The following is a 23,252-nucleotide window of genomic DNA, read 5'->3' as shown; positions in this document are numbered from 1 at the left end:
AGCAGAAATGTGTTTTCTGTACTGGTTTCTTCTTCCTCCATTTGCAGTTTTTTCTTTAGTTATGGCATTCCTAAATGGTCCTAAACTTTATTGTAGTTGTACATTTTCAGGCACCTGCTGCCTTTTTAAAGTTAATTCTAAATAGTAATGTCCATCTGCAAATTAGAGCACTTCAAAAACGTTTTTTATCGGATGAAAAGTGCTTCATGTGAAGACCAGTAGACCAGATCATACACACAACACAACATTGTTGTGTGGGAGCACACAACACATGTGTCCTTGTCAACACTTTCTATTTGGATCTGTTCATATCACCACAAGAAAAAAGGCACATTTTCCCCATCCCTAAACTTTCTGTACTTCTAAATCTAGAACATCTTCAACAATATTGTCTTGGATTTGAGTCATCTGAACTTATAGTCTTCTCAAACCCCACTCCACCTGGATAAATGAGACTCTTCTTTCACATGTTCAAAGAAAATTTGCTACAAATTCAGTGAATGCTTGATGTTAACACAAAAAAAAGTAACAAAACTAAGAGGAAACACACTTGATGTTTGGGTGCTTGTGTGCTGTGATTATGTCGCTGTTTTTCAGCCAGACAATATCTGGCAGAGGGTTTCCAATGGCTTTGACGGCAAGTTCGACCAGGGTTCCCTGTTTCACGCTGACGTTTCTCAGCTTCTCTGTGAACTGTGGCCGCACCAAGGTTTCTTTAGCTGAAGAAGACAGAGACATACTGTCAGCAAATACCTGTCCAAAGGGCGTCTTTCGTGAGACATCTAGCAGAACTTTCAAAAGTGAGACGACGTTTTACCATCGACAGTCAGAGTGATGGAGATGGATGAGCGTCCGGCCCTGTTCTGAGCGATGACGGTCCACTCTCCGGAGTCGTGAGGCATGGCTGGGACAACGATGAGTGACTGCGTCCCATCTTCCTTGATCACTATTTTATGGTTGTAGTCACTAACCACTTGTTGTCCTAAAAATGATTTGATTTCATATTTGTAAGTCAAATTCTTTACTCACAACACTTGCGACGAGACTTAGCAGTGTTTAACTTACCATTGTGAAACCAGTATGTGTCAGGCATCGGTCTGCCGACGACTTTCAGATCAAACCTGGCAGTCTGTCCCTCTGAGCATTTACAAGATGAAGGCTTCATAACAAAAACTGGTTTGTAAAGTCTTTCCAGCTGAGCCTCATCGGTTTCATCGAGTCGGCGAGCCGGTGAGCGTCCAGGTGAACGGCTAGGAGAGCGTCCAGGTGAGAGACTCAGTGAACGAGGAGACGTAGACCTGGAAGTGCATGAACCGTCATTTTAAAATGCCAGTACTCACCCTTCAGGCTTCTGGGCATGTACTCTTAGGGCAGTCTTACCTGATTCTTTGCACTTGCTGTGGAGTATATCTCTGGGGTGTAGCCGTTCCAGATGTCTCCACGTAGAGTTTCCCAGAGCTCACTGTGTTGCCTTTTACATTGGTGGCAAAGGCAGTGTACACGCCTTCATCTTCTTGTCTCACCACAGGTAGACGGAGGCTGGCTCTTCCATCTTCCAGGACCTCAATCTGGTATTTGTCTCCATGCCTGATACGCTGGCCATCTTTGAACCAAGCGATCTGCCAGAGGTTCAAATGTCAATGTGTTGGTCTAAAGTTGTGACTCTGAAAAAAAGTGAAATGTTTGAATTACCTTGGGAAGCGGCATCCCAGCCATCTTGCAATGGAAGGTGACACCCATCCCCTCCATGATCCTGTAGTTTTTGACAGGAGTGTTGAAGTCTGGCGGCACTGCCTCGGTGGGGGCCGCAGTCACTATCAACTCTCCATCTTCTGTGACAATTTCTCGGTATGTGATCTTCATGATATTAAACTCAATCTCCTGAATGGTCCTCTGCTCAACAGCAGACAGATGAAATTCCTGGAAATGTGACAAGAGGTTAGAAGAGCAAAACTCACAGCTAACCTATCTGTCTCTCTAAAGTGGTTGACATTTGGCCATACAGAAATCATACAAAATAAGGATATTTTCAATATGTTGTCTATGAAAAAGAAAAGTCTCTCTGACTTGGAGGGATTCTGTTCTTTGCAGTTACTGAAATATTGCAGATTACGTGACCCTAATGTTGCCTAAATGCACTGTTTTCCATGGATTTGTATTTTCTCATTAGCACATTTTAATATTTCACAAGATTTGTACGTCTTTGCAAAGTGTGTGGTCGCTCAGCTCGTCATCTGAGGCTACTGCTTCCAAAACAGTTCTTATAACAATGAACCATTTTGCCCCACCTGTCCAGAAATGATTGTGGCCGTCATCTGCTCCATGGACGGAGCAGGAACAGGGGGAATGTCTCCAACTTTGGGTTCCTGCACAAAAGCTGTCACTTCAGTCTTAAAGGTTGCTTCTTGTTTCTTCACGTAGGCCTCGTACTCCTCTGCAGATAAAATCATTGATTAAGGAACTTCACCACAATTCTGAGCCCACGCAGCTTATTTCCTTCAGGAAAGTCTGAAATCCTTCACTATTAAAAACTATCATCTTTAAGGAATGATAACTTGGCAATAATAACATTTCCAGGCTTCAGATGCACTTGGCTGAATTCTCTTCTCTTTGAATCTCTCTGGCTTTCATGCTTTATGGGGTTCTTTTATTGTGGCTGTGTTTTTGACATACCCTCCTCCAGCAGGCTGGTGGAGGCTGAGACCTCTCCAAGCTGATTCTTGGCAAAAACAGAGTATTCTCCGGCATCATCTGCAAATGTCATGGAGATCTCCAACCGGCACTCCCCAGTGTCCTTTTTGTGGACAATTTTGTATCTGACAGACAGATGAGAGCTTATTACAAGCAGCTTCACTGGACATTACAGCCAAGCCAAAACAGAAGTTAGTTTCAGAAGGCATGAAAGCGGCTGTGCAGAGGCATAGATGGATAATGGTTCTGTTAGCTGAGGTGGGTTTTGGTATGACAGATATCCTCTCTGGTGTTTACATGTAATCTTCCCTCTTGACAAACTTTCTGCCAACCTAACTCAAAAACATATATGAGAAAAACTCAAATGTATCACCATTCAATAGATTTGTGTGTTGTTTTTGTATCAGGAGGCACTTCCTGGTCTGAGGTAAATGGTAATCTCCACTTTAAATTTCAAGAGATTTTGATCGACAGTATCTGAAGGTTAAACACAACCACTTGTTGTGACTAACTGCGGCTTTAAGATAAGATGGCTGTACCTGTATCCAGTGGTGAGCGGCACACCACTCTTCTTCCAGATAACTTGTGGTTTGGGGCTTCCACCAACTTGACATCCAAAGACGACACTTCCACCCTCGACCAGCTTCTGGACGCTCGGCTTCTTGATGAAAAAGGGGGCAGCAGCTGCAGCGCTGTCCGCCTCGCTCACCTCGGACACGGTGTCCTCTTTTGCTTCCTCTGCCCTGTAAACGTGCAAACAGGGTGGAGTTTGTTCCTGTTGGTTAAAACCCAGCCTCTGCACAGCATCAGTCATGTATGAAAAAAAGATTTTAAAAACTTTAGTGACTCACATCTTCTCAAGAGCTTCTGCATCTTCACCTGCCTCTTGTCTGCTCTCAATTTCTTCAGAAACTAAAGTTCAAAGAGAGGCTTAGTTAAAAGACAAAGCAATTTAGTCCTCAACATTTTTCAGGCTACGGACCGATTTAATGTCAGAAACTGTTTACACAGACCAGCCTTTATGAGGCTGAAGTGGGCATCAGATCTTGTTTTTTTTCTTATCTTTCAGTTTCCTTAACTTCTGAGGGTAAAGTTTATCTTCATCCTCTGTAAAATGTCTGCAGCTGCTTTAAAGTCAATTGTGATCTGGATTTTAACTGTCAACATGGAAGCCAATGAATCAGACGCCAACTTCCGCATCGTTCAACTTTTAAGGTGCGATGGATAAATATCTAAAAAAAAGACACTAAAACTGGTATTTCTAAATATATGAATCCATTGTTTGAACACCTTTTGTTAGCACTATCCTTCTGAAACTGGACAGTTGTTTGCTGAATATTCTGCATTATTATTATGGGCTGTGGGATCAACTGTCACAATAAATCAATATTTGCTCTAAGAAAGGATTTTGCGACACGCAGAGCAACTTGACATGAATTACGAATGAGTCGGATGTGGTCAATGAAACCCAGTAGCTTTCCAAAATAAAACGTCCTTTAGAGTCAGATTATAAAGAAAAAAGAAAGAAGGTTTTGTTTTGTTCTTCTCTGCGTCTTGGTACAAAGTGTCCCTAACTGTACTGAGTGTGGAACAGTTAGTACTTCTGTTCCACAGACCAGTAGCGGTCTGTTGTCCAGGGGTTTGGGGACCACTGAACTAAGAGACAGAGTTAGCCTTTTGTCCACTGCAGCCAACTGCTGTGATGGAAATACACATCATAGATGCTAAAAAAAAGAGAGCCCCTGATCATAAATGTGTAAAACAGGGTCTGGTTTGAAATCCACGTCTTGGTTTGACACCTCGTGATACCTTTTTAGATTCAGACAGGTTGTCGGTACTGACCCTGGACAAGCAGGTAGCAGGAGGTATTGACCGTCCCGGCTGCATTAGTGGCAGTGCAGGTGAAGCGTCCGCTGTCTTCTGCAAATGCTTCACGTATCACCAACCGGGCACATCCATTCTCATAGCTCATCTGGAAATCAGTGGAGCTTTCAAACTTGTAGTCTTCTCTGAACCACATGATGATGGGGTTGGGGTGACCAGTGATCTGACACTCCAAAGTCACAGACTCCCCTTCAGTCACATTTGTATTCCTCAGGCCCTAAAGAGAAAACAGCAACACAGTCAAACCTTTTCCAAAGGAGCTCCACTCTGACCCACAACATATGAATAATGAGACTTACAGAGACCACTGTGGGCGCTACCATGGGACCGACAGCAGCTGGCGTGGCTTCTTCCTTCCCCACCTGTTACACAGTCACAGATCTGTTAACAATCCCTTAAACAAGTTGGCTTTAAACACAGACAACACAGACACACCAGAACAAACACACAGGACTGGGGGGTTCTGTTCACACCCGGCAAATGGTGAATGAAGAGCAGATGAGACAGAGGAAAGATGAAGGGGAGGTGGAATGGGTTTAAGAGGAGGTCAATGGCATTGACATGTCAGTTACAGAGAGACGTTTACACCTGGATTGCAACAGATATCAAGAAAACCAGACTTCTTACTGTCTGCACCATTGGCCACAAAGATTGTAACGCATGTTTGCTAAAAAAATTGTTTCCTTAAGAGGTTTGTCTGAAGTGACAAGTGACAACAAACACGTAAACGTCCAAAGTGGAGCTGCAAAGCTTCACAGCTGTGAGTGCTGGAATGGTCCTCTCTTGTTTTGGCCAGAGAGTGGAAACCAAACCACTCATTGATTAGTCTCCGGCTGGAAAGTGGTCAGATCACTGGTAATGTTTGGACAGAATGGAGCGGATCACCGGGTTTTCTTGTCCTGTTCAGATCCAGCTTTTAAACCAGGAGAACAAACCTTTGCTCCCCAATCCTCACAATCTCTCTCCAAGCCCCCCGAGTACACAAGCCCAGTCTGTAAGTCAGCTCCAAAGTGGTTTTTGACAGAGCCTCTGAAAGGCGGCAGGATGCGCTCAGGTGTCTCTGCGGCTTCAGGCGCTCTATGAGACAGACTGGGGGACTTGACAGGCCTGATGATCTTTCTAGAGGTGACAGAGGATGAGGACAACTCTTTCTGCAAAGTTGCGATTGCTGTGCCAGCAATGGAAACCTAACCGACCCAGAAAGAAGGAACAGCCACAGGACAATCATCAGACAGAAGGCATTGATGGTTTTCTTGGGTTAACACGGCACACAGAGGGTCAAAGGGAGCTCAGTTAAATCCACTACAGGGGCAAAGAAGTGGACATAAAGATGAAGCAGGGTTATTGGTAGGTTCTTTACTGGTTAATGAACAGCATGATGACTGGAATGAGAAAACAAGTTTTTTAAACCTGTGCTGTTTTAGTCATTTCAAGGTGAAGATGTCATCCATTTGATGCAACAAGAAGAAAGAAGCAAAGTGTCTGTCGACAAAACTAACCACAGTAATGTACAACCTATCTAGTGGGTGAAATATTTGTTAAAGTTGTTCAAGATCTTTGTGGAGAATACCACAATGACACACAAATCGGGGGAGGGGTGGGGTCAGCCCATTGGAAACTATATACTATAGTGGATTTGTCGTTATTCCATCAGGCTCCAAATAACCCCAGCAGCAGCCTTAACATGTGATTTCTTTTGTACTTTTTTGCGCAGAACAACCAAAAATTCTAAAAAGGGGAGGTGCTTCTGAAAGTTACAGCATCCAAAAAACTGTGTGTGATCAGTACTACTCATTTGTATTTTGGTCATAGCATTCGGTTTGTTGTATGGAAATCCTGCCTTTCTGTGACAGATGAACTCCTCTGTGAATATGGTCCAAGCTATTGTGCCTACAAACATTGATCATATGACATATGACCTACTACCTGTGACACACACTATAGGCCATGTCACACAGCCACTACATACATTTTATGCCTATTGCACGGATGGAAATTGGTCATACGTGAATATCCGTGGAAAAAGTGAGAAAAGTTGGGGTCTTTGCGTGAAATTTTAACAGATGTATCACAAATGAGCCACATTAAAACCACAGAAGTAGAAATAAACCACGCAAAGAACACGTAGATCAATGTAGAACATGAACCGTGCGTGAGTATCGTGCTGATTTTTTTATGCAACTCATTAGTGATTCACGTGTGATTTATGTAAATTGTACATATGTGTGCCGTATACAGGATATAAAAGTTATGCATCTGTGGTACATGCGTCGAAAGTCCATTAGACTTTTGTGGAATTGGTCGTGCATGCACAATTGTGTAAGATTTATGTTAAAATTGTGTGTAAACTACGTAAAGTACGTGCAAAATGCGTAATTCTAAATAGACTAAGAATTTTGAACAGCTCAAAAACCAAATTCACGTAAAGACCAGTCAGCCGAAACCCTCGACAGACATCTGTGCACACCGACAAATGAGGAACGCAAGATAATCCAACAAAGCAGAACCTGATCCGGGACCAGGAACCACTCCTGTACACATCTTTGGATGTGGTCTTGATTCGTTTCCAATCAGACTGAGCTTCGGTTCGTTAAGAGATTCCTTCGTCTGAATACAATCCGTTCCCGGAGCAGAACAACAGAACCAAAACGGCCACCGTAGCCGTCGTAAACAGAGTAGGAATGTAGCCACCGATGAGCCGTGGGCAAATGTAAAGCAATTGTCAAGCATTGTCGTGTTGTCAAACAGAAAAACGAGTCCAGCTGTTTACTTGTTAGAACGTTTATTTACTTCTTAGATGCTTTCCTGTCTCTAGACGTCACCCTAAACGCTATCTTGCAGTTTCTTTAACTGAACTCTCTTAAAACAATGCCACAACACCACAACGATGAGACAATCAACTCATAGAAATGTGGTCGGATGAATGCAAGCTCATCAACACGATTTTAAGGTGACACACATTGCTTCTCGTTGTTTTCTCGCCAATCTATTGGTCAGAAACGCTTAGCAGCGTATGTTCATATCCGACGTCTCCTCATTACTCCAAAAGTAAAACAGTGTTATTCTGATACGGAATAAAGCGTATCAGAATAAACCTTGTAAAGCGCAGCACGTCTTTTTCTTGTTATTTTGACCCGCCCTTGTAGTTCCTGGCCAATGACTAAAGAGATCTTTAGTCACATGGTTTTGTTTACAAGCTTTGGTTTGTAACAGAATGGCCCGCTTGATGCCAGTCTGACTACAGACCACATGCGAAGTTCGGGACTCGATCTGGAACAAAGGATTTTCCCGGTCTGAATAGACCCTAGTCTGGACCGGGTCATGACTTTGGAGCTACATTTGATCCTTTGAGCCCTCATCAGCACTGCAAGCCAAGTAGCCTAGGTTTGTTTCAGGTGTGTAACAGTGCACATGTTACTGTGTTTGGAACAGTCGGCGTTTGAAGTGCTCATCAAGGCCTCGCTGTTGGACTGGTTAGCGGGTTTAGCAGCTAAGGGGATGGACACCACAGCCTGTCAGTTATTGGTTAGACTGAAGCATGGACTGTTTTTTGTTTTTTTTTTTTCCTTGTTTAACTTCTTCTCTTTCAACACATGTTATTTTATCCTACGTGCCGAATGCGGCCTTCCTTACCTCCCCGTTAGTCTCAGGTTTTGGAGCAGAAACTTTAAAAACTGTGAAATGTGGAACAGGAGATGAGAAGACACTAGTGTCCACATGGGAGAAGACCTCTGTTGTTCTCTGAACCTGGAGTAACTGACAAAGTTCACAGGATAGAGTTACAATCTCACCATCACTGTACAACATGTGTTCAAATCTGTCAGAAGTGTTGATTCTTTGGTTTGGAGTAAAGTACATTTCCATTAAATTCTCAGAATGATTGGATTTTACATAATCTATAAACAGAAAATGATCTTTAGCTCCCACAACCTCTTTGGTTTACCTTCTGTGATGAAAATCTCTAAATTTTTCTTAATTCCAATGGAGAATTTTCAGTTGTCACTGAATAATTGTCGGAATAGTAAAGCAAAAGGTAAATATTTGACAACAAATCTCCTGTTTTGATGGTAAATTGGTTTGCTATCAGTTAACATACTGTGTATATTTTTTAACCTGTTTAAAACAAATTGGAAAAATGAAATATGGAAACTCTTTCAAATAGCTTTCTGGTTTTTTTTTTAATCCAAATTAGCAAAAGTAGAAAATGTGCTCTCTCCATAAGCTTTTGTTGACCTTTTTTACACTTAGACGCCTCAGCAATAAATAAAACATTGTTTCACAATGTAACTTGTGTTTTTGTCATTCGTTTTCAGTGTTTACTCTTTTAGCCACTTTTGAATCACGTCATTATTTTCTGGTTTCAGTGTTGTAACTGCCGTTGCAGGTACATTCGGTTATCTTGGGAAGCAGGAACCGTCTTTACGTGTGCTTCAGAAAAAAGGGTCGTTGTTCTTCCTTTTTTATGGCATTTATTTTCTTGAACGGTAAAAATATAAAGTACAAACCACAAAAATACTCAAAAGCATGAATACTTCCTTACTGTAAAAATAATATGTTCTAAACACAGTTTAAGCACGGTCTAAGATTAATGTGCTGCCGTGCTTCCCAAGTTCAAAACCAAAAGCCAATGCCCATAAAAGACACGGCGGCTCCCAAAATGCACCTAACCAATAGGAAGCCGGAACAGCTGCATGGCCAAAGAATGACAGGCACATGCATGCATTAAATCTAATAGATAACCGAAATTCAGCCAAATGCCTCCAACAAGTGTGAATCAATTTTCTTCAGATTCTTCTCAGCTGTGTTTCAGTCTTTTTAAATAGTGTCTAAATGCTGGCCATTGTAGCAGTTTTAGCCCAGTTTGAGCTCTTTGGTGTTCCAAACCATACTTTTTTTCTACGTTAGCACTGGGTTTTACACATTTTGTGTGTTTTTGCACATAATTAGGCTTCCTTCTGTATTAATAGTGTTTTTATCGGCTTTTCTAGCTTTGACGGATGATTTCATGACTGTTTTTATTTTCTGCATGAGGTGAGGGATGTGCATAAATGAGATGATCTGAGCAAAGTGTTAACATTTTGTGTCTACAAACCTCTATGTCTGAAGTTTTAAAAACGACAAAAAAGCCAATCTTTCAATCTGTCTTTAGTCTGGAGACCTGGCTAACCTGATGCTGTGGTTCAGGGGTGAACGTCTGAGCAGGAGTGGGCATTTGGCCAGCCTGCACTCTGGTTGGCATCCAGCTGGTTCCATGCTGTTGTTCAGCAACCTTAGCAAAGACCTGCTGACTTGGCTGCGTTTCCACAGCCCCCGCCTCCCGCGCTTGACCTTGATCACCTTTATCATGCACAGGCAGACGGATGCGAGCGTGGTCAACGGCCGCCACAACCGTGGCCACCGCCCCAGCTCTCGTTCCTCCTTCAGCCTGGAGACAAAACAGCAAACTGAAGTTGGCGGTGACTTCAACGACTTGATCGTTTTGCTTTGAACCATCCAGTCCGCTCATCTTGTCCTTCTGAAAAGAGTCGGAAACTCAGGTTTCATTCTCAAGGACAAAGAGTTGTTGTGAACACTTGCTTGTCTTTGACAGGTTTGGTTTAGACAGGGACTTCCGCCAGACAAAAGCGCCACGATGACAATGAAAGTGCTGATGGAGGTTTTTGTCACGAGTTTAGAGAGAAATTTACTCAAAATTACTGGAGTTACTGCTGTGTTCGTTGAGAGTCAAACCAGTTTATCTACTGGTTATAAATGATAGATCGTGTCAACGTTTAACTGCAGAGCATCTGTAGATGGTTATGATGAAACAGGTCATCAGGAGGTTTATATGGCAGTTTATGAAAACAAGTCAGAATGTGAGGAATTTAAGCTGTTGAATATGGATCCAGATGGGAATAATGAATGACGCCCCTCCCCATTCACCAAAGACAGAAGTGTACCAGGCAGGAGAAGGCACTCCAAGCTTTTGAGCAAACGTCACAGGCTTCAACCCCAAACCTTTTCAGACGAGGTTTCTGTTTGTTCACAACAAACCGTCGCCAAAAAGTTGACACAATCTACAAAAACTGTTCTTCAGTAGCAGAGAGGTGTGACATCACATGTACATTAATGTACAAATGAACAATACTGTCACAGTGACACGCACACAGAACACGCCAAAAAAGAAACACAAAAAGAAAGAACTATGCTGGTTTCAGAGTAAAAGGTCGACCCACAACTATCCACAGCACTAATCGTGACTGTTTAATAGAACTTTATTGTAATTTGAACTATTTATTGGGGATTTTTTTTGGAACATAAAACAAAAATGGGAAGCCGCACATTTATGTGAGGCGGTCTGCCTGTGTGGCGGGTTTGAGCTCAGAAAACAGTTCTAATCAAAGTTTCAATCATTTAAAACAAAATGATTTGTCTGAAAAGGCAAAACTGTCTAACATTAGTATAGAAACGTCAGAGACAGGCTGCTGCAGATAGATGCTCATCTGTTCCTGAGCTGATTAAATCAGATCAGATGATCAATGAGCAGCATGATGGAAGACATTCTGCTGGTAAGCAGATGGAAAAAGACAGTCCAGCTGCAGAGTTTCAGCTTCAAGAGACAATCTTGGTCATCTGAGATAGCTCAGATATTTATCATGACACATCAGGAGAAATGTGTCTGGAAATCCTTCAGCGGCTCTTTTTTAGACTTGCTGTTTTCCAAACCCTGGATCCAGGATCTTCTGCTGGTTACAGAACGTCAGCTTTCTAGCCATTGGCTGGTTTGAACCTCAATCATCTGGAGTTTAATCTTAAAGGAAAGAAAGAATCCAGGACCATCTCCTCTCAACAAAGGCTGTGACATATGTGATCCAGACTGATGTAGGTCTCTCTGCATTTGTAAGTGAAGCTGCTAAACATTTATAAAAACCTTAGCCATGATGTTTGTAGGAAAGTGCAAAATAAAAGACACATCTAAAATATAAAAAAACCCAAATCTGTTGAGTAAAGAACAAAAATGTACGTAGGTGTACGTTTGCGTGAGACTGACTAAGATCAGCGATATTTCTGCTTATAGATGGAAGAAGAAATGGAGTGGCAATGCCAAGAGTCAAGCTACAGAAGGGACTGTCATGCACAACTTGCCCGCCCTGTCCTCACCTCCTTGGCCTCTGTGATTGGCTGCTCTGGGACCTCAGCATCACCTGCCCGTTTCCATGGCGGGCGGACATCAGCGCCAGCAGGGGCAGGCTGTTTGTGTGCCGTGAGCGGGGATTTGACCGGCCTGATGTAGAAGACAGTGTTAGTCAATGTGGATGAAACTCACCACACGTTACTAAAAATATTTAAACTCCAACCAAAAGTGAAAAATAAGAAACTCTTCCCACCTAACAGGGGTGGGTGTCTTCACGTGTCTGACGGGTGAGGGGGACTGCTGGCGACCTCCAGCCGCCTTAGGGATCAGCGAAGGCTGTGTTGGCGATTTGGACGCAGGCTTTGGTGGAACTCTGGGCGGAGTCTTGTGGCCCAGCAGCGGAGGTGTCTCCACACCTTCCATCTTCTGCAGAGAGACAGAGCAGATCCAGACGACAATTCAGGATCAGAGAAGTAATTATGCCGTTTTTAGACAAAATCTAAAAACCTGTGATATTTCCGAGGACACAGACTCACTGGCCACTTCATTAGGTACAACTGCTTAATGCAAATTTCTAATCAGCCAATCACTTGGCAGCAACTCAATGCATTTAGGCCTCCATTGTAACTTCAATGAAGGTCTGCGGAAGTGCATCTCTGAAAGAACAACACGTCCAACCTGGAGGCAGATGGACTACAGCAGCAGAAGACCACGCCGGGTACCACTGCTGTCAGCTAAGAGCCGGAAACTGAGGCTGCATTTACCACAGACTTACCAAAACTGGACCATAGAAGATGAAAAACGTTGTCTGGTCTGATGAGTCTCCATGTCTGCTGCCACATTCAGATGGTAGGGTCAGAATTTGGGGTCAACAACATGAAAGCATGGATCCACCCTGTCTTGTATCAACGGTTTAGGCTGCTGGTGGTGGTGGTGTCATGGTGTGGGGGATATTTTCTCTGGTCCCCTTAGTACCAGTTGAGCATGGTTCCCACACCACAGCCTACCTGAGTATTGTTGCTGCCCTTGTCCATCACTTTCTGACCACAGTGGACCATCTCCTGATGCTACTTCCAGCAGGATAAGGCTCCATGTCATCAAGCTGGAATCATCTCAGACTGGTTTCTAGAACATGACAATGAGTTCTCTGGACTCAAACGTTCTCCACAGTCACCAGAACCCAGTAGAGAACCTTTGGGATGTGGTGGAATGGGAGACCAGCATCATGGATGTTCAGCAAACAAATCTGCAGCAACTGATGCTGTCATGTCAACGTGGACCAAACTCTGAGGAATGTTTCCAGAACCTTGTTGAACCGATGCTACCAAAGATTAAGGCAGTTCTGAAGGTTAAAGGGGGTCCAACATGGTACTGGCAAGGTGGACCTGATGAAGTGGCCAGTGAGTGTAGTTTCTGCAGAGCAGCAGGAGGCAATTAGAAATTGACCTCTGAGTTGTTGGAACAACCGGTGGCGCAGAGTAACCCCACCTCCACTACCTGTCACCCATCTGTTCACATTCTCTCCCACTAGCTTACAGCCCCTCACAACCCCCACAAAACAAAAAAATCGCAGTAGTATCAGATCCATCCATCCGTCCAGTTCTAGCTCAGATGAGGAAAACAAAGACGTTCATGGATCTGTTGGTCTGCAGTTGGATGGATCAGAATGGGGCGGAGCTTGGAGCTGGTGGCCCACAGATTATAGTTGGAACGAAACAACTACAATCTTTTTCTGCTCCTTTTTTACAACAGTTTGAATGAAGGAATACTAAAAAATGCAGTTTTAATCTTAGTGTTCTTTACTTGTCCATCATATAAAAACGCTGCAGAACATGTCAAAAACATGAGTTTCATCAAAGTGGGTCTTTAAAGGTCCTTTCCCCCTCTTTTTAGGGACATTTGCACTCTAATATAATTCATTTTGTGTGAATGTTGTGTAAGTGACTGATGCAGTGATGAAGTAAACAGCAACAATCGAGGCTAAATGTCAGTCCTCCTGAGATTCACAGATGATGGAAGTGATTCACACATTTCCAGTGAAATGCTCCAGCTTCTCTTTCAATGGTTTGACTTTTTTCAGACCCACATTTACCTTTTCCTCTCTGGGATGTCGGATCTGTGGGGTCGTTTTGGTTTTCTTAGCTGGAACGGCTTCTTCACCTGGAAGCACACATGGATTTGTGGGTTTACAAGTCAAACCATCCGCTGAAGGTAAATGTGTCAAACTGTACCTTGAACCAGGAGTTCGGCGGTGCACGTGACCCGTCCACCACTGTTGGCAGCTACCACGGAGTACGTCCCAGAATCCTCTGGGAAGGCCTCAGCGATCAGCAGGGTATACAGGTCTCCTTCCTGCAGGAGCCTGAAGTCCGTGGAGCTCTGGATCTCTGCTCCCTCCCTGTAGAATTTCACCCCAGGGGAGGGGATCCCGCTCACTCTGACGCTCAGCTTCACCTGGCTGCCCTGTCTCACTGTGGAGCTCTGCAGTCTCTGAAGGAAGCTGGGTGGGACGGTCTCCGCTGGGGGGACAAACACAACTTTAGCCAGAGAATTCTGCAGCTGAACGTTTGAGCGATGCTAAAATATTCTAAACTCTCAATCACGATAGAGAAGATGAAGCATATTTGGTAGAAATCAACTTTTTGAGAAAACTGTTTAGAATAAATGAAGTCTACATCAGTGGGAAACATGATCACATCTACATTTTAATATCTAAAAAAAAACACTACACACTTTGGTTTTATAAATCTACAGACAGTAGATCAGGCTTTAACCGGGATCCCCACCATGCAAAGTTGCATGATTGTATGTTCTCCCAAAAGCCATGAATTGCACGGTTTTCTCCTGAACTTGTGTTGATCATTTCTACTTTTCTTTGTCAGTTTTGAAAAGAATAACCCCCCCAGATCACCTGTAACGAGGAGCTCAGCGGTGCTGGTGGCTTGTCCTGCTCCGTTGGTTGCTCTGACAGAGAAGCGTCCGCTGTGTGCGGCGGTCACAGCGGGGATACTCAGAACAGCGCGGCCATCACTGAACGAGATCTGAACGCCGGGCAGAGCAGCAGCAGAAAGAACCTGTCCGTCCCGAAACCAGCTCACCTCAGGAACCGGAGAACCTGTGCGGCACAAAGAAGGGAATGATGCCCGGGAACTGGAGGGTCACGTCTAACAACAGAGAAAAACACAGATTGTGCATGTCCAGATACCTGCTGGACATGCACAGGTATGTGTGTGTGAGCTGACGTTGTGTTGTGTTTGTGTTGACATGGTTGTCTGTGAAGATTTTTGGAGCCATCGGGTCTGTTTGTAACATTTGAGTGACTGGACAAATTAATTTTTGACTAACATCTACATCTGTCAGTCATGATGACAAACTTCCCTCAACATGTTGCTTCATGATTCTACTCCCTTCTGCTTCTTATTCATCCTCCAGTGTCTTTAACACCCTTTTTTGTACCCTTATCCCCCACCTCTAAAATCCCACTCGCTCCGGTTCTCCTCTTTTTTTCCGTCCGGTCCAACAAGAAATGTAAACAAACATGGTTAAAATAAAGTTTAGCCTCAAATACAAAAGGGGTTTATATAAATATCTACCTTCTGTGTCTGAAGATTCATAACCCCCTATTGTAACAGTCAAATCTGTCCAACACAAGAGGCTTTCAGCTCGGATCTGTTTGCAGCCGCTGGACAGGACAAGTTAAAAAATAAAAAAATAAAAATAAAACTTGACCAAGTTTGGAGGCTAGACCTGGGGTAGAAAATCTGTGCAGCTGATGGTAATAATCATTTCTTTTTCATAAATTAATGCTTTTAAAAATGACATTAAGAATGACTTTTTGTGGAGTTCACAGCCAACATGAAAATGAAAGATTTGTTTTGTAACTTCACTTCAGTTTTATTTAAGGTTGATGGTCGATTAGTAACCAGTGCTTTGGTTAAAGTGAGACAATGCAAACATTTTAAAAAGACATCTGCCTGAAATAATTCAATTCAACATTATTTCTATAGCCCAATATTACACTTTCGTAATTGAATTTGAAATCATTCATAAAATACAAAATGTAACTGCTAAACTAACTAAACTAAACTAAACTAAACAGACTAAGCTAAACTGGGCATCCCTGCCCTCAGACGCTTCTATAAATGTCACAGTTGATATCAGGAGACATGGTAATCATGTCAAACAGTGTATAAAATTCAAAACTCATAAAATCAAAAAATGCTACCACATGAACGTCAGCTAAACTGCAAATACTTTCTTATTATCAAAAGAAAAAGGTCGGCTTAAAGGAAGATGTTTCACCCTGACATAAACCTGATTCCAGATTTTTAATAAATGTTGGAGCAGCTTAAAATCTTGGCTTTGCTTTGGTCACATTGATCAAAAAATATTGATATGTAGTGATATGTAATTTCTTCTCCCATTGTTTGCGGTGTGTTTGTGTTGATGGAGTCGGATCCCCTTTTGTCTCACAGCAGCAGCAGAACTCAGGTGCTTCTTACCACTGACTTGAGCCTGGAACGTCGCAGCACTACCCTCCAGTGCCACGACGCTCTGCAGCGGCTGTGTGAATGTTGGCGCTTGTGTTGCCATGGTGGGGGCACCCTGAAAAACAAAAAAGCTTGTGCTGTCAGCTGACCTCCCAACAGCCTATTTGTTCTTATGGCCAAATGATCATGACAAGTGTGATACTGCTCAACAGCCCCAGCTTTTACCCTAGCTGCCTCCCAAGTACCAAATATTCAAACAGCTGATGGGGATGGGGGGTGGGGGGTGCAGAGAGGCTCCAGCTCATCCAAACTTAGACTTAGCAGCATGCACCACTGTAGAAACTACAGTTTTCTTTACGCTGACAGCTCTAGTTACAGGACAGAACTACAAATGTTGCACAACCTCATTGTGCTCTTCTATATACAGTTTACAACGAGACCCGTTTTAACAAGAAATTCTACTATTATTTATCTGTTTAGCAAACTTTGATCATTTTAAACTGCAATAAATGCATAAATGGGCCGAACACATCCGCGCTCTCATCAGGTCGACCGGCTGTCCAGTATTTTTTTATCACTTCTGTAGTCAACAGGTCTGTCATCTGCCAATGGAAAACTGACAAACGTGTCTTTTTCAACCACCACTAGATGGCATCAAAGAACCACTCAAGTGTTGTGATGCGGATCAAACTACATCAGTTTGTGTAAAAGGTAGAAAGTTCTCGACACAGGACACAACTTTAACTGCCAGAGGATTGGGCTGTGACCGATAATACAAGTAAATATTACCACACAATACGTCCAAGAAGCAAACCTAAACATAGATGTTAGGTTTATGCAATGTCACAGGAAAACCTTGGCATGATTCCAGTTAGTTGTCAGTGGTCGTTGGCTTGGCGTGCTTATTTTAGGATGATCTTAACTTCAGTTTTTGCCTAAAATGTTTCTGACTTTAAAATAACATAGACATCCCAACATTGACTCAAAGTAGTGAGATATTGTTGGGTTTTACTTAAATGCTCCACAAAACCTCATCTTCCCACTGGTGTGTCCTGCAAGCCTACCGAATTCCATCCATCTATGTGTGATACATTAAGGGGCCGCCCCCCAAGGAGTTCAGTGGGTGGTTTTTAAAACTGCCCCATAGCATGAGGACATTCATTAGACCCCATCATTCAGCCAAGCTTGAAATACAGACAAAGTATCCTGAAAACAGTTGGGTCACACAAACCAACTGAAACGATGGCAGGTCTTTTTGCCATCAGGGGGATTCCAGCTCGATCAAACATAAAATGATCATGAGGTGATGGGGAACTACTTGGGAAGTCACATTTTTAACATAGAATTTCTCTTTCTGACGTTCAAAAGTATTACAACGTTGGCGTTGAAAGTGTTTCGTAATAACTGACATGATGTCTTTGCTGCCACATGTATGATGTCTGTAAAATATAATGAATAGTTAAACAAAGGCCAGCTTTCACAACATGCGTAGGACCGCCTTTAAACGCAATATAAAAAGACTTGTGTTTAAAGAAAGAATCCCTTTAAACTTTAATGAGGAGTACATGACTGGAATCCAAATGAGGGACAGTGGAGATGGTTTCGTTACTCTCTGTGAACACCTGCTGCTGGGCCTCATCACCCACCAGCTCACAGCCAGATCCATCAACAATCCAGGTCCTCTAGCACCGCCAAAGAGAGCGTCCTAAAACATCATGCCCAGCTGATATTCTAGGATCAGCATCTGACCATCACATATGGCAGTGACCAAAAATACACCTCCTACCTTTAGCCCCACCCTGGCCTCAAGGCTGTTTGATTGACAGCCACCATGTGGTACATAACTGAGGTGAACTGATAGCCCTGCTGCTGATTTCCTTAAAAAGCCATAAGACACCCAGCTGACAGGCCACTCTCATGCTCTCAGCGGCTATTCTTGGCTATCCACTGACCAGCGCACTGCTTGCTGCATGTGGCCTTCTCCTGAATGCAAAATATAGATTCATCCACCACAAAAGCCACAGAGATGACATCAAAACCCGAGTCCTGATAACAGTCTGGTCCTACTCCCCAGAAATCACAGACAGCGGAGCTGGGCGAGTTGGGGACACAAGTTGGAAGTACTCACTTGTATCCACAAGAGTGCCAGGAATTGAAGGGGCTGAGCCCACTAATAAACGGCAATACCCTTATCCAGAGAAATGTGTGCTGGGAAATCCAGGATGAGAACGGTTGAGCCTTGAAATATTCCCTGAAAAGAACAAAACTACACAGAGATGGGCCGTGTAGTTTTGCTTTCCCTCCTCGCAGTCCCTCCACCCGAGGCGAGGCTGGGAATGCTCCAGCTGCTCAGGAGGGCCCAGACGACGGTTTAGGGTTTTATACGGAGGGGGTTATCTACATCATCATTGCCCTGAGCCTCCCCATTGGTCACTGGACCCTCGTGGAAACACTGTGTGACACGGCAGTCTTTTATCCAACCGGTCAGTCACACCAGAGTTTTGGACTGAGCCTGGGTTTTAGTTCAACTGTGAATGTTGGTAACAGATGGAACTCAGAAGATCATCTGCTGGTTTCATGAGGAAACAAACTTTGTAGTGCAAAGTCTCTGCAGCCCCCACTTCAGTGAATATCTCCAAATGTTAAAGGAAGCAGAAGCTGTTGCTGTCAGTCAACCTTCCCCCCCCCACCTTTGAAACCCAGAAACCTGCTTTTTGTGACAACAAACCAACTAACTAACTAACTAACTAACTAACTAACTAACTAACTAACTAACTAACTAACTAACTAACTAACTAACTAACTAACTAGCTCCAGCATTAGTGACTGACAGCATTTCAACTCGTTGGTTTTATGACTATAGCTGTGACAAGCATGTGTTCGCTCCCTGCAGCTCAGGACTGCCCGGCCACAGTTTGGTAACACTCTTTGGTAACTCAGCTGTCAGTCATCCATCTGTGCAGTAAGAATGAACATGGGACTTGGTTGATGAGTCATGCTTGTACTTAATCTTCTCAGTTTGCACAGAAGTTCTATTTTTTTGTTTTTCCTGATGCCTCATTTTATCAGACAGCAGGCAGGTAGCAGATAGTTTTACGACAATGCAGGATCCACAAATCCATGAAATCAAAGTTTGGACCAACAAAGTGGTCACACTCCAAAGCTTCCAAGAGAAAATACATGAGACACAGTTGAAATGACAGAAGACGATGTCTTCACTGTCTCACAGTAGGAAAACAGCAGCAATAAAAGGTGATTAGGTACAAGGATGTGTGAGAGCAACAGTCCAACTTGAACAGTTTTGTAATAAAACCATGTTTAGTCAATAAAAAGACCCTATTTGGAAAAGATACATTTACGACAGAGTTTTAGGGCCAGTTTACAAAAAAAAAAATGTTTTTAAATTACGACTTTTAACTCGTAATTTTACGAGAAAGAAAGTCATAACTGTTAAATTACGAAATTTTAAGTCGTAAATTTACGAGTTTTTACGGGTTCGGTGTGGGTAAAACAGAGTTTCATCTGCTAATAAGGAGCTCAGAGACACGTTTGGGTGTAGAGGACAACTACTTTATTTTTCCTTTTCATTCACTTTTTCCCCCCAAAATCTTTATTGAAGATTTACAGGATCATAGTACAAAATCAAGTCAACTTTAAATTACACAGAAAAATGAGTAACAAAATGTGCCAGGGGAACATAAAGAACAAAGAAAAATAAAGATTTTAGATAGAAGATAGAAACTAGAGCAGTAAAAGCAGTAAGTTGCTATTCTGTACATTTAAAACATTCCAGGGTGTCAAACGTTCTTATAGCTTTGGGGTTAGAAGAAGATTTTATTGTTTTGGTATACTAGTTTAATTCAATCATAAAAAGTTTGAATAAGGGATTTTTTTTCAGAAAATTTGCATTTATGAAAATGAATTTTGGCTAGTATTATTAAAAGGTTTATTAGTATTCCCTTAGTAGTGAATTTTTAACATTATAAAAACCAAATAATATATCTTTGTATATCAGATCAATCTTTTATAATTTTACATTGAACAAAAGAGGAAAGTCTTTCCAAAAAGTTGCTGTTTGTGGTCATTTCCAGAATAGATGTGATTGTTTCAGTGTCTCATTTACAAAAGGAGCCGTTTCTATCAATGTCTATGTGAGGATTTGGCTGCAGCATCTGTGAAGAAGTTTAAAGCAAACATCCCAATGGTTTATTTGTAATAAAATATTTGGAGGACAGAGTCAAAACTTTCTTCCACTCAATATCTGGGGCAAATTTTCTCCAATAATGGGTAACATGGGGAACAACTGCAATATCTTTCTGAAACAGTGATCTTATTTTTTTTATTTCTTGTTGAAGTTCTCGTGGGAAAGCAGCAGTGGCGATTTCTTTAAGACTGCAAGGGAAGCTCGGCTTCCCTTATAATGTCACAAAATTAATGGTCATATGTGTACTATTGTATTGTATTAACATTTTATTGACTAAAAATGCGTTAGAAAACGTTCATCTCGAAGACGAGTTCGTTCAGAATCAGTTACATATAGCAGGTCGGCTGACTCCATTTCCTTCTCATACATTCCCGCAGCATCACAGTGCATTTCCCTATTGAAGCCCAGCGTCCATTGACTTCAATGGGGCTGCTTTGAATGTTTTTTTTCAGCGCTTCGAAACTATACGGTCATTGGATAAACGCTGCGATTATGTCCCGCCCACGGACGCTCAGCGTCTCTGTGGGTGAATGTGGAGTGGGCTGGCCCAGACTCCGAGCTTCTGCGTGATGATTGGAGGGTCTGTCCAAAGACTGCATCTCCTTTTGACTGACAGCGATTCTGTACTATAAGGAATCACTGAAGCCGTTCGCGCTCAGTCCCATCGCGGATTTGTAGGCCGAAAATGAGCTTCCCTTGTTTGACAGACCAGTGTAAAGCAGGTCTTAACGATATTGGTTTCAAATAAAGAGACTGAATGAGAGAGTAAAGGTGTAGAAGACCTTTAAATAACATTACAATGCCTTCAGGAATAGCCTCCATGACTATTGCAAATTCTTTGGCGGTAACTGGAATATTATAAGTGGTTAAAAATCTATTGTAGGACATTAACCCTTGTGCTATCTTAGATGACCCCCCCTTCCATTGAGGTGTTCTCCCTACCATGACAAAGGTGGATAAAGGTGGAAAGATTTCATGTAATCCATGGACACCAGTGAAGATCACAAATCATTGAAGAAAAAAGGTTCAGAGCACTGTCTAGTGGGTCTAGATGCCCCAACTCCCAATGTTAAAGTGCCTAGGATAGAACAAGGGTTACCTCCAACACTATTGCAACCAACCAAATCTGCTATTCAGAAGCGCCTACAAGTTTTCAGAGTCAGCATTATGGTGGTTGGTGGTTTTCCAAAGGAGCTGTGGATCCAACAATTCCATATATGTGACACTGTGTGACGCCGTGGGACCTCTGGTGGCAGCAAGGCCGCCAGTTCCTACCAAGAAGCACGTCGCCCTCTGATTGTCGGTCACATTACTCATTTCATTTGAAAAAAATGCTTCCATTGAAGTTTTGCGAAATATTTCATCTTTGCTTAGACTGCTGCCCCCGCGACCCGGTCCTGGATAAGCGGAGGAAGATGGGTGGATGGATCAATAGTGCGAGTGTGACGTCTCTGCAAGTGGGTTTAAATATCTACTGTCATCTCTTGAGCGTGAAGCTATGGATCAGAACCTGCATGAGAGTCCCTCCTCAAAGGGCCAGATATAACATACATGTAACTAAATGCAATGAAAAATAAACGTAAACCCTCCTAATGTTAAATAACTCATTATTTATTTATTCTAACTTTTTAAAGTGACTATTACAGTTGCATAGAAAACATATGTTTGCTTGTTCCTTTAGCATAAATCCTTTTAATTTGATTCTGTCAGGTTAGGTTATATGGACAGTGTTTAAGTCCTGATGTATAGATGATCAATCCGATATTTCAAGTCTGTTTCCCCTAGATATGAATAAATACACACCAATCTTTTATTTTATCTTAAGAAATGAAAAACTTTTATGCTCTTGCGGGCCACAAAATGACATGGAGGGCCACATTTGGCCCCCGGGCCTTGAGTTTGACACATGTAGTCTACAGGCTGGCAACATCTGACCCTCCTCCTCTCAAGCTGGGGTGGAATTTTTCTTTGCCGGTCAACATTATGGTGGTTTACACCCTGCATAGACTATAGAGGTCTTAACAGCTTCACGGTGCCTAAAACTTACCCCCCTTCCACTGATCCAAACAGAGTTTGACTTGTTAGGGGCGTTAACATGTTTTCCAAGCCAGACCTTCAGAGCGCCTGTATCTTGGTGCACATCCGAGAGGAGGATGAACGGAGGACAGCCTTCAACCCCCCTACTGGACATTTTGAGTAGTCATGCCCTTTGGTTTGACTAACATACCTGCAGTTTTTCAGAAACTGAACAATGATGTGCTTCAGGATAAAATCAATACGTGTATTTATGCTTATGTAGATGACATTTAGATTTATCCCAATCCCTGTTACCCGTCAGAGGCGTCCTACAGCATCTGCTGGAAAACCAGTTTTGTTGTAAAGCTGAGAAGTGCAACTTCCACACTGAGCTAACAAGGTTTTTTGGGAATGTGATCTCTCCAAGTACTGTTCAGATAGATGACAGCAAGGACTCCAAGGAGATGAGCAGTTTTGGATTGGATTGGCCTGTACCTACCAGCGCTTCCTGGTGTTTTCCAGCTTCTACAGGTGCTTCATCAGGCTCCACCCCTCCATTACCTGCTGACTTTTCGTGTTTTCCCCTCATTCTTCTGATTACATTCCCTTGCCATCCTTCCCTTGGGTTAAATCCATGAACTTTTTGTGGCGTCTGGTTCCTTCTGTGAGATTATTGAAGAGTCCTGGAAAAGTTATTTCTGTGTCCAGATCTGTTGACTTTGGTCTCCATTACTGGTTTTTACTTTCAGATCATTTTTTTAATTTTTGAGTTAGCAAGTCAATTACCTTTAATTTGGGTTTTTATTTTCCCAAGATTGTTGCACCTGTAAAGATGCAAAAGGAGGGAATCTTT

The 23,252-nt window shown here is 42.7% G+C and overlaps 1 protein-coding gene across 1 annotated transcript in view; it reads right to left on the bottom strand.

Moving 5' to 3' along the window:
* Nucleotides 1-18,533, bottom strand: part of LOC101159719 (titin) — a 171,804-nt gene extending 153,271 nt beyond the window's left edge. Inside the window, exons 1-21 of the mRNA XM_078939058.1 lie at nt 18,308-18,533; nt 16,192-16,294; nt 14,601-14,804; nt 13,921-14,208; nt 13,782-13,849; nt 11,943-12,115; nt 11,716-11,839; nt 9,743-10,000; nt 8,209-8,331; nt 5,511-5,762; nt 4,875-4,937; nt 4,534-4,792; nt 3,543-3,603; nt 3,231-3,434; nt 2,674-2,816; nt 2,289-2,434; nt 1,693-1,920; nt 1,381-1,619; nt 1,066-1,298; nt 818-982; nt 551-719 (exon numbers count right to left, since the gene is read on the bottom strand). Coding sequence (XP_078795184.1) covers nt 551-719; nt 818-982; nt 1,066-1,298; nt 1,381-1,619; nt 1,693-1,920; nt 2,289-2,434; nt 2,674-2,816; nt 3,231-3,434; nt 3,543-3,603; nt 4,534-4,792; nt 4,875-4,937; nt 5,511-5,762; nt 8,209-8,331; nt 9,743-10,000; nt 11,716-11,839; nt 11,943-12,115; nt 13,782-13,849; nt 13,921-14,208; nt 14,601-14,804; nt 16,192-16,282 — 3,491 coding nt within the window. The 5' untranslated portion in view covers nt 16,283-16,294; nt 18,308-18,533. The remainder of the gene's footprint in view (nt 1-550; nt 720-817; nt 983-1,065; nt 1,299-1,380; nt 1,620-1,692; nt 1,921-2,288; nt 2,435-2,673; nt 2,817-3,230; nt 3,435-3,542; nt 3,604-4,533; nt 4,793-4,874; nt 4,938-5,510; nt 5,763-8,208; nt 8,332-9,742; nt 10,001-11,715; nt 11,840-11,942; nt 12,116-13,781; nt 13,850-13,920; nt 14,209-14,600; nt 14,805-16,191; nt 16,295-18,307) is intronic.
* Nucleotides 18,534-23,252: the final 4,719 nt, after the last annotated feature.

The sequence above is a fragment of the Oryzias latipes genome, chromosome 21 (assembly GCF_053564925.1).
Source record: "Oryzias latipes strain Hd-rR chromosome 21, Olatipes_Hd-rR_3.1".
Taxonomy (NCBI): Eukaryota; Metazoa; Chordata; class Actinopteri; order Beloniformes; family Adrianichthyidae; genus Oryzias; species Oryzias latipes.
This window is presented reverse-complemented; position numbering and strand designations above follow the sequence as displayed.